This window comes from Homarus americanus, unplaced genomic scaffold (assembly GCF_018991925.1).
Source record: "Homarus americanus isolate GMGI-L3 unplaced genomic scaffold, GMGI_Hamer_2.0 scaffold17856, whole genome shotgun sequence".
Lineage (NCBI taxonomy): Eukaryota > Metazoa > Arthropoda > Malacostraca > Decapoda > Nephropidae > Homarus > Homarus americanus.
Genome location: NW_024738735.1, coordinates 1,647,535 through 1,659,169, shown reverse-complemented (window position 1 = coordinate 1,659,169; position 11,635 = coordinate 1,647,535). Strand labels below are relative to the sequence as shown.

At 38.5% G+C, this 11,635-nt stretch overlaps 1 protein-coding gene across 1 annotated transcript; it reads right to left on the bottom strand.

The window, feature by feature from the left end:
- Positions 1–570: 570 nt before the first annotated feature.
- LOC121874343 (glycoprotein-N-acetylgalactosamine 3-beta-galactosyltransferase 1-like) lies at positions 571–11,444 on the bottom strand. Its single transcript, XM_042378468.1, has 10 exons — positions 11,437–11,444; positions 10,998–11,060; positions 6,972–7,139; positions 5,135–5,266; positions 4,666–4,804; positions 4,193–4,308; positions 3,035–3,145; positions 2,609–2,769; positions 1,801–1,956; positions 571–1,186 (listed from the first exon to the last, which is right to left on the bottom strand). The coding sequence occupies exons 3-10, from the start codon at positions 7,084–7,086 to the stop codon at positions 1,109–1,111; spliced, it is 1,008 nt and encodes a 335-aa protein (XP_042234402.1). The 5' UTR covers positions 7,087–7,139; positions 10,998–11,060; positions 11,437–11,444; the 3' UTR covers positions 571–1,108.
- Positions 11,445–11,635: the final 191 nt, after the last annotated feature.

Here is an 11,635-nt window from a genome sequence, read left to right as displayed (position 1 = left end):
TTAAGGCATCGTGCAGCGGTAAAAGTTCACACACTAACTGACTGTTTCTCCATCAAGATTACATTTTCGTCACGACACTTTCTTCAGCAGTTCAATAACTAAAGGATTACAATTTTACAAGGCGATGATAAGTATCATTGACATCTCACTGAAGACCTGCAAAATTTTCTTTGCACTAATTATATTGATCTCAAAACAAGTAAATTTTTAAGAAAAAAAATTGGTTGACTTGTTCTTAAATTCCTTCTTTTTTTCTCTCATCAGAAAGAAGACAATTTAAGAGAATTTCCTTTTCTAATATTCTTGTTCCATTTTCTTCTAAGAAAGTCCGTATAATACTATAAACACGTCAGCACTACGGACACTCTGCGGCCTCATTGCCCTTTGGTACACCAACACACTGACACTGTATATGAAAGCAAACGCCCACTTCCGCCAGCCATGCCCTTCCGCTGTAGTATCGGCCTGAGACTGACCAAGCAGCGCAGCCTCTATCTGAACTTCTAAAAGTCTTGAATGTGCTATAGAAAAATAATTATTTCTCTCGTTTTACCAAAAAAATTCTCTTAGTCTCTCGAAACCTTTTATTCTTAACAAAAGTCAAGGAACTAATGTCTGTCCTTCCTTACAATAGAGTACACTGTTTCAGTCACACTAGCGATGGTGAATGAATCTTTCTCACTCCTCCCATCAATAAAGTGGCATTCCCGTATAAATAACAATTATGGCAGACTCACTCACTCACACACAGATAATTTGTTAAAGGTTTGTTAGTACTGAAACGATTTATTACCAAAAAATCTTAGTCATCCATTTTTCATATCATCCCACACTTCCTTGAATATAATACCAGCTCGACTACACTGCTCGCTTGTAAAGTGTGCCACCCAGTTCTGTGAGCATCACCCATCACTCTCTCATAACATTAACTTCTCGTCAGGGTAAAATTTTCCCCCTGTACACACACACACATATGCTAGTCATCTTTGAAGTTTATTAGTAGTTGCTACGAACAACTGTTTTTCCATCTGTAAAGTGAAAATGATCACTAGCTACTCTACTAAACAGCTACGGAGGAGAGAGAGAAGATTCTTACTGACTAGTACATTTAGTAATCCTCCCAGGTAGTGTTTTCCTGAGTGGCATGTGTTGAGGTTCTGTCCGCCATCCCGTATTTCTCCAACACCTGAGGGATAGTAACATTACAGCCAGAAATTAAAGGAAAAATTATAGAAAATATTATGGAAAAAATCATGACAAGAAATGTGAGAGTAAAATTAAATATTAAAGAACACCATTACTCGAAATATCCTTAACACATGAAGGGAATTATTTTGTGAGTCAGTGAAAAGTAGGAAAGGTTCCTGAGGTGCACAACTAACTTTTCCTTTCCTCGTGTTTGATATATTTAAGAAATGTGGAAACATTAATAAAAGGAACATTGACCCCACCCCCCACTCAAAAAAAGGCCCGTTTTTTAAAACACGCAACAATAGTGAGCTTAAAAGGCGTCAAATTGTACGTGTACGTGTACGTGTACGTGTGTGTGTGTGTGTGTGTGTGTGTGTGTTGGAAAATCATGCCTGTTTTGTAGACGTGTTAATACTTGCTACACTTGTGCTTGTGAGTGTATTTCCAAATGTAATAATACTAGCACTCGTGAATGTACAGCACATACGTGTTTGAGTAGTGTGCATGCACGTCAATGTGTATTAAAGCACACATATACAGTACTATCTATAGAGTCTGTGTATATACAGGGATATATCTATAAACCACCATGACCATCAAGTTACCCACCTCCTTCGGGATGCTGGAGGTATCCGGGGGTAGGCGCGGAAGGGGGCCTTGGAAGTGTGACAGGTGCACCTGGTATATTAGATAGTAGAACACGTACATCATGCTCGGCTTGACGTAGTGGAAAGACACCACCCTCTCAGAGCAGCACATGGGACCCTGCAAGTGTGTTGACACGAATTAGTTCCTGTGTGAGTGTGTGTGTGTGTGTGTGATTTTGTTGGGCTTGCAAATATTTTTTTGGGGCATCTCTGACTGTCTTCTCATGCCACCACCCTTAGATTCTCCACCACTCACTCCTTCTCCCTCCTCTTCCTTCACCTCCTCCTCTTTCATATTACCCTCGAGCCTCATTACCATGATTAAGTAAATCAGAATAACTTGTCACAAGGCTCTTTCAGCATGAATGTGTATAATTTTACACTTATAAGTATCGTGAATGTCTGTTATGAAGCTTAGTCTTGTAGTTATGAAAGTTGAAAATAAAAATCATTATACTTGTGGGTGGTAATATTACTGGTAGGGAATTTAGCCCACGGACTATAAGATTTATACTTAACTCACGTATATCTTTGTTAGATATAAGGGACTTAGCAAACTCAAGTTAGTATTATCAGAAGCTAAATCTAATAAATTACAGTAAATTCTTCCTCCTTTTAAGAAACCACAGCCACAAGACAAGGCCCGAGTCAGACAATCCAAGCAACTATTATCCCAAAACAACAGAATTATGCTGGATACATGACTGTTAGGTGTGCTGGCTGAGAACATTTAATAAACTTCACGTAAACCAAGAGTAGGAAATGATCACCTCTTTCATGGGATAATAGACAATGTTCCAGAACCAGCCATGTTTGTTTGCAGTGGCCCAACCTGGAAGGAGCAGTTCAGGAGTAAGACAGAGGAACCTTTCCCTGCCCAGGTGGTCCCGTGAGTCGCCAAACATTACACCCACTGCCTGCATGCATCTTCCTGGATAATGAACGAGGAAGAGGTCAAATATAGTGATTTGAGAGAACATAGGAATTATTATGTTATTAAACGACCCTAAACAGCATCAGTGACTGAGGTTTTCACTACATCTATTTTTGTACAGATAATTCTGATTAAATTGTCTGATTCTAAAAACATTGCTTTAATGACAGCAGTAATATCACTACAGGGAAATCGGGTAAACTGCCTTTACTTTATTGACTATTTGTGACTAAATCCGAGAACAGATATCACGTTGACTCACCAAGCTCGACATCTTCTCTGCCTTTGTTTTCAGCCTTACATATTGTGGAGTTAGTGAAGCCCTTCTCCACCACTAACTTGAGCGCTGCTCGGCTTAGTACGTACCCAGCACCTGGAAAAATAACATCTTTGTGTTGTTTGTTTCCAGACTCTCTTTCCTATTTGTTTAATTCAGATTTTCAGATTTGCCCCCGAGGGGGCTAGTTTATCGGGCACCCCCTTACATCCTGTGCAAGGTGAAGCGCAGAAGCGTTTACAGCACCCAACAGGGAAGTATGAAAAGTTCATACTTGCCTTTATGACTCGTACATTAACGGCGTAAAAGCCTGAAGGGTCATAGGTTCTGTCAAGTTACATAAAGTGAGAGAATGATGAGTGTGTGGGGGGAAAGTTCCCGGTACATTTTATCTGTTTATGGCAAAGAGTGGCAGGTCCCTAATAATGTCAAATGCCGGCCTGTGACTAGGAGGAGGGATATCTGGTCTGGGAGGGAAGAGGTGTTGGTAACGGCTGGGGACCTATAGGAGGAGGTCATAGGGCAAGTGAGGATGTAGTGAGAGAGGGTGTGAGAGTCGGGTTGGCCACAAAGTTTACAAACAGTGCGGTGAGGCTCAGGGTTGCCAATGTACTCCCAAAGGTACCTGTACCCTAGGCGCAGTCTCATGTATATAAGCTGTTGAGATCGAGTCAGGGATTGATATTCTTTGTAGTGGCGGTTGTCGTCACCGGTTACAGCGTCATAGTGGCATAGTGTGACGCTACCCCGTTGTTTCAGGTGTGTCTATTTGTTTAATTGATTTCTCATTTACTTTTTTCCTTCTGTGTTATCTACCTGTCCTCTGAACCCTGTCCTTCTTCTCACTTATTCTTTATTATCCTGTTTTTCTCAGTCGATTTCTCTCTCTCTGTTCACTACTTTCTCTCTCTCATCTTATTTCCCCGTCCTTCACTGCCATTTGTCCATTTGTCTCTCTTCTACAATACTTCTTCTCCCATTTGTTCTCACTCTCTGTTGCACCTCTCATTATCTACACATAGTCACACATCCTCTTGCTCACTCTCACTACCTGTGTCATCCTGTTCCTTGCATATTGATTCACATCTCTGCTCTTAACTCAGCCACACTCTCCCCTGCCCATCATAACCCGTCAGCTCTTACCTCCACTCATGAACACCTGGGAGTTGTCCTTCGCCCTCAGCTTAGCACCGAAATAAATTGGAAAATCTGGATCATACAATTTCAGCATATGCTTCAGGTTTTCCACGATCGCGAAGCTGAAACACAAGACACCGGTTAACATGATAGACTCCTGGTATCCAGCATGGAATCGTCTCTTAGCCGGGATAGGGGACGGGGATTGGAAGAAAGTGCAAAAAAAAAAATTGCTACGGCTGTACTTGTGTCATTTCTCCTTAGATTCAAGCAACTTTTATTTTGTATTTACATAAAAAATGAAAGATGGTTTACAAAAATAACAAACATCATGCTAGAAAAGTGGTTGTTGGTAGCTTATAGCCTCAATATAAAAAAAACACTGTCGACACCACCACTGACAGCAATAGACCCATAAACACCCTTGATAAGTAGAAAATTAACCCTCCCACCCACTTATTCCTTCCTCGCTCACTCACGTATCATCGTCGGCTTTATAAAACCATTCAGCGTCATCGAGGTGGTTGTGGTAGAGGTACTTCAAGGAGGCCCTCGTCTTCCCCCACAGGTTGTTATATCCTTCCTTCACCTTCAGCTGCACCGCACCCACTTCCTTATCTGAAGGAGACACACAATGATTGATTCTGAGGCATAGGTCCGCCGTCAGTATCGATCATAATTTTTCATTGCAGTCATTGACTGAACTGTGCAAGAATAAAGCAAAAATACTGAATTTACCTGTTACATAAAAAACCTATAGTGAATTAGACGGATAATGAACTGTTTGGGCAACAAAAATGCTCGGTAAATAATTATGATTTAGTTGATTTCCGGCGGCCAATTTCTTTCGCGCATATCCTAGACCTAGAGAATAGATACCCCAACAAGAAACCTTTGTCTCCGAGAATTGGTCACGGCCTCCCAGTGATTTTCTCTACTACCACTTGCCTGCCTTGCTGCTGAGGAAGACCTGTTGATCGCAGCGTTGTCCCCAGGTGTTCTTCACATGCTGGGCTCTCAGCAGGTGGTACTTTGGAGACGTGGGAATGAAACACAGCACCCGCGCCTCCCATATCTCTACTGTCGTTATCAGGTACAAGAGGAATTCAAGGGAATAATAAGAATAAGATATATATTTAATGAAAATAATAATAATAAGATATAATATTCTGTTATTACAATAGATAAGAATAATTATTGTTATATATTATTATTACTATTAGTAGTAGTAGTAACATTAAATGCAACAAAATCTTTACAAAAAATAAGACGTAACAAATCTCATTATTATTTCATGCCTGAACTAATGAGCATTATAACAAATGATGATCCTGAAGCAAAGAAAAACTATATCAAAATAATTTCTGACAGACAAATCCTACAGTATGTGCGCAATGAGGCAGCATTGCAGAACACATAACTTAATGTGTTAATGACCTGATAACGAAACTTATAAATGGAAGTATTAAATTAGTACAATTCAGTTCACCTCAGTGTTTAACTATAGTCAGAGTCAAACGAGACAGTCAGGGAACATTATAGAGGCTGAATGAAACAAGCACTAGTGCCACTTAAGGGTTACTGATTGGATTAGATTTTAATAAATTTTTAAATCTGTAGATAATATGTGATAATAATTTGAATTGGGTGGCTTACGGTGGTCATCGCGCTAGTAATATTCTCTCCCTCGAAGTGTTTTGTAGTAGACAAAAAACATAGATCTCTTTAATGTTTAAATACGAGAAAACGCCATAGTGCTTCCTCAAGCCTCATCAGTAGGGTATTATCGGTGTTTGCCCCATCAGTGTTGTTAAGTGTCGCATCCCAAAAGGTGTTAGCAGTACCACATCAATGAGAGGTGATCCTAGTGCCAAATTCTAACAGGTGTGAGTAGTGCACTTCACAGACACCAAGCAAGTAATACAGCAATGCTTATGTATTTCCAACGCGTTATACTTGACAAAAATAAGTCGTTCAAGACACACCTTGGCAGCGTGTTATACAGCCAATGAGCTTCTCGGTCATCACTACCTCACCAGTGTACAAAACAATGAGCAAAATATAAAGTTTCTAGAATAGTGTTCCAGTGATTTTGCATATCATATGCACAGCTAGATCAAGGAGTCCCCAAATTATGGACCGCACGTCAGTTCGGGCTTGCTGAGCATATGTGGTAAGGTACTGTAGATAGTAAAGTCCCTGGTTACCCCTACTGTAACTCCCGCTGTTGGGGTAAATGAAAATTCTGAGATAATTGAAGAGTTGACAGCTTAAAAGGCACAATTACCCAAAAAACTTCTGAAAGAGCTATAACTAAGCTGGACAAGTCACAAAACTTAAAGGTGGTGCGAAAAACGTGTTCGGCGTCAGCAACGGAGTTATTAAGCATATCAGCGCTCGCTTCCTGTTCCAGGGATCAGCAATTCGATTCCCGGGCACTCCCAGTTCACCCAGCTGTAAATGGGTACCTAAGTTTAAAACTTGGGGAAGTGAATGCGGTCGAGTGCAGCCATGCTGCCTCCTTGTGTACCAAAGGCTTAGTATACAGCGTGCTATATATATATATATATATATATATATATATATATATATATATATATATATATATATATATATTATTTTATCTAGTTTGATTTAAGCAATCCGCGTACACCATCCTAGGGAAAACAAAAACGAACATCTGCTCCACACCCTGCTACGTGAGCCAGTATAAACTTGATGAGAAACTGAACTAACACAGAACAAAATTTGAAGATGCTTGTTGGAGGTAATTCTCAAGACTTACTTGATGAAGGCCGTACTGATCTGTAGGGAAAGATCCTGTGGTCGAGGGTGATGAAGACGACGATAGTGAAGCTTACAAGTGTGAGGAAGACCAGCTGCTGTGGTCTGCGCCGCATCGCACTTCCACCACCACCACCCAAAAGCCAGCACGGAAAACACCAGCCAGCAACTGTAAGGCACGGAGAACTCTTACTGCTGGTTACTATGAACACAGATAACACCGTCAGAGATAAGGTTATGATAAGACTGGAGATTTGGGGAGTAATTTCCTGAACAGCTGAACTGCAGCTAACTATCAATGAAGAATGTTTAATATCATAATCATCACTTTGTATATCATCATCATTAATGTTTGTTGTCATTGTTACATTTATTGAATCCTTATTTTATAACCTTTAAGTCATCGTTATTATAATCTGTAAATCAACACTGCCATAATTTATAAATCATCATTATAATAGACGATAACAATTACATTATGCACCTTATTATTTTAATGTATAGTTTGTAAATCATCATCTTTATGACACTGTATCTGGTAAATCATCATTATCATATTGCATGTTATATAACAGTATTATAACTCGTAAAATCATTGCTATCATCCTTTGTTAATCATCACTATAATAATTTACGTATCACAAAAATAATATCTATATCATTATTATAATTTGTAAAACAGTATGTATGAAGTTTGTAAATCACCAACGAAAGGCCGGGCGTCTGGGGGAAAATTAATGTGTCAATTCGTGATGGACGACAGTAGGTATGGTTGGCTGATTTAACATACTGTACCACAAGTATGTAATTAGCGGGATGGTAATTAATGATCTATCTACTTTACAAGTATAAGTTATCAGAACCACCTGTTCATAAGTAGATAGTAAAGCAATTACAGTATTTCAATGCATGTTGTATAGAAGTGTCGACTAATTTGCTGAAGTACAGTTCTAGCAAAACTGGACCTGACTAAACTTAACTACCCTAACTAAAGGTAAACCAAATATAACTTAATTTATCTTCTCTAAATTTAACTTAACCTAATCAAATCTAACCTAAACCTGCTAAACCAAACCTTACTAAAACTAGCTTAACTAAACTTATCCTCGCAACTTTATTTAATCTGATTTAACAACACCTAACTAAATGTTCGCTTGTAGTTCTTAATTCAATTGTAATGTTAATCGACGTTTGATTTATGGCGAAAAACCACAATTTATTACACAAACTGTTCAATATTTACCTTACTATCACTAATAAGACATAATCCCGCAACCCAATTTCCATTAGGGTTTTATTTCATTGCAAATTACATGTTGGGGTATTTGTTTTGTGGGATAACATCCAATGGCATTTTGTCTGGTATGAAAGCGTTTTATGAGTGTTTTTTGTTTAGTAAAAAAAACGCCCCAGTATGGAATTCTTGTTTAGCGGTCAGGATTAGTATTCACCGGGTTAATTTCTGCGCAGCTGAGCATAAAGATTTTGATTTGCATAATGAATTTGTGTTCAGTCAGGTGTGCCGCTTCAACACCTGTACACAATCCATCTTCATATCGAATATTAATATGGCTAGTTCAGCCACGCTAGCAAACTGGTGACGTGACACCACCTGACAGCCAGACAAGTGAAAGAGCTAGAAATGACGGGAAGACAGTTATGAACAAGGTGATGGAATTGGAAGGGAGACGGAAACTCCATTAGCTTACTACAGTAGGTGTGTAGAGTGTGTTCAGAGTGCATGTAGAGCGTTAAAGGTGTGTGTAGATTGTTCAAAGAGTGTATACAATGTGTTGAGAGTGCAGTGTGTTAAGAATGTGTGTAGTGTTGAGTGTGTATGTAATGTTGAGAGTGTGTAGAGAGTTGAGAGTGCGTGTAGAGTACTGACTACTAGGTTGCGTCGAGTGCTAAGGGTCTGCAGAGTGTAGTTCTGAGGTTGTGTACAGTGTGTATGTTGAGGTGCGTGGTAATGTGTTGAAGGTGTGTTTTGAATGTAGAGTGTTAAGAGTGGATGTACGGTGTGTTAAAGGTGAGTGCGCGGAGTGTGTGTGTAAAGAAAGCGTAAAGGAGCGTCGACCTTGCTAACAAACGCTTTAACTGGAACAGGTTTCCGTTATGTCATGCGGCGTTAGTTCCGGGTAAACAGATAGTGTTCGTCGCTTTTGATTAAAAAAATATAAATATTTTTCATGTAAGGGTAAAGATGCCGTTTTTTTTTTCATGCTCTATGTGGATGAGTTGATTTTATTACACTTCTGGAATGAGGTGGTCTTTATTCAACTATACTATTGCTCATCATATTTATTCGTTTATGTGTTTCTGGAAGGTTCCGATATCCTTACAAATATCAAACGTCATCATGATTATCTTCAAAGGCTTATTTTGCATCTGCCTGAAGCTTATGCAATCGTCTAATCATGTTCATTGTCTATCCCCCCTCACCCATAAGCTGAACAGGGTGTTGAACTATGACCTCTTGTTTTTATATAAAAGTAGATTTATTTATGTATTTTTACTTTGCATACCGTACAATAATGAATAAAATACCTAAAATACCACACTCTATTATACAGCATATTGAATTATAATACTAAAATATAACTTTTTTTTACGAATGAAGTGATGAAAAATTACATTAAAACCACTCTACTGCACAAATTTTTAAATAAAATATAAAGAATACCATGAAGCATTATGTCTCAAGCTTGGACCATGTAATCTTAAATATTTGGTCGTTTTGCTGTGGGACCATATTGTTGTGTGAGCCCCTACTGTAGTGATTAGTCAATTAAGAATAGACGAGTTGACGATCGGAATTTTTTCGTAAAATAGCAAGTCAATGGGAAAAGAAAACGCTTAAATTCACTATGGTAATGCCCTTTTTAAATAAATTGGCCAAAAAGTGTCAAAAATAAGGGTTAAAGTTGCTAAGAAGTCACATGACTGCGAAAAGCTGTGATTAGTTGTGACGTCACTGGTTGAGGTGAACTTTGCAGCGGGAGGTTAGTCAGCTGTAGTTGTCCAACGTCCTCGGCTGATCGGCTCAGTAAATAAATATTAATAGATAATAATTAATTATGCTTTATTGTGCAACACGGTAATACTATTTTGAATATATAAATATTACTAAGCACATAAACTAATTCAATGTATATTAGCTGCCCATTCAACAAATTTCATAGTTTAAACATTACAAACAATATTGGTATTATTTTGGTTTTGATCATTTAGGGAACCTTAAGATTCTAACTATGGGATTAAGTACTTTAAACAATAAGACACATTATGTCTACAGGATTTCTGTTGCAAAACATTTTTCGAACGCATCAGAAAATACAGGGTATGGTGAGTTACAAGGTTAGCTTAACAGACATCGGTAAAGGGCGGGGGGAGGAGGGTAGTAACTCAAACTAGTGATTTCCGATACAAATGAAGATCTAAATCGTTCATAACACATCGCAAACCACCAGAAAAAAACATAGTCTGCATGTTTAAGTTCAGGGATGACCAAAACTTAAAATTTACCCAATATAGTTTATCTCAAATCTAAACATCAAAATACTTATGGTAGTTATCGTAAAATTTTACCCATTAATTAATATAAATGATGATATATCCCATTGGTTCATTAGTGAATCATCAAAACAATAACAGCACTATGTTGTCATGTTTAGCTCGCCTCAGGCATTATCAAAGCAAAATCCAGACAATGTCATCGCTTCTAAATTTACTCGCATCTCCGTCAAGTACTGATATACTCTGCAAATGCACTGAAAAAAGAAGAGAAAGTCTACCAGGTAAGAATACATGACAGCTGATTTGATGTGAACATGGGGGTTTTTGATGTCCAAAAGACCATAAGAATGGAGGACACTGCAGCAGGCCACACTGGCCAGTCCCATTTACACCCAACCCCTATCGCTCATATATCCATCCAACCTATGTTTGAAGCTGCTCTTCACGGCACATTTCTTCACTTACGAAATGTCCATGAATTGACCATGAAAAAAACACCTTTAAAATTTACCTATAACTGCAGCCCAGCGGTGTTTGAAACTAGTGACGTCATTGTAAATGGCGGTCCTGTTTCCTGAGAAAAGGTTATCTCGACTATTATACAGTAGCAGGACTTTAAACTTTTATTACAAATTATATATACCGTATCACTCTACTGTACGAACGTGACAGTGTATTTCTTGTGTTTGCCAAGAACCGTCAACTTGTCCATTATGGACATGAGTGGGGAAAAAAAACAGATATTCACTGTAACACAGTTGATAATCATTTTCTTGATCACAATTTATTTTGCACTATTGTTTATATATCGCGGGGTTTTTGTTCACAAAAAAAACCAGAAAATTTCCCATCCAGTACATTTTCAACTTTCTTTTACTCCACTGTCGTTTATTACATAATACTCAGTTAAACTTGAGATAAATATTTCTTATCAGTAGTACTGTACTTACTACCAAGTAAGTATACTGTACTGTGGATCCAGGTTTTCCTCGCCGCCAATTTGAGACTTTATTAAAAGTATCTTGTGTTTTATTTTCTGTAACTCCAGATTGGCACCACACTTCAGTTCTATCACCTCTCACCGCCACGGGTACTCCTCGCTCACTAACTACATAGCACCAGTTGCACCACCCCCGTTTCGTCACTCCA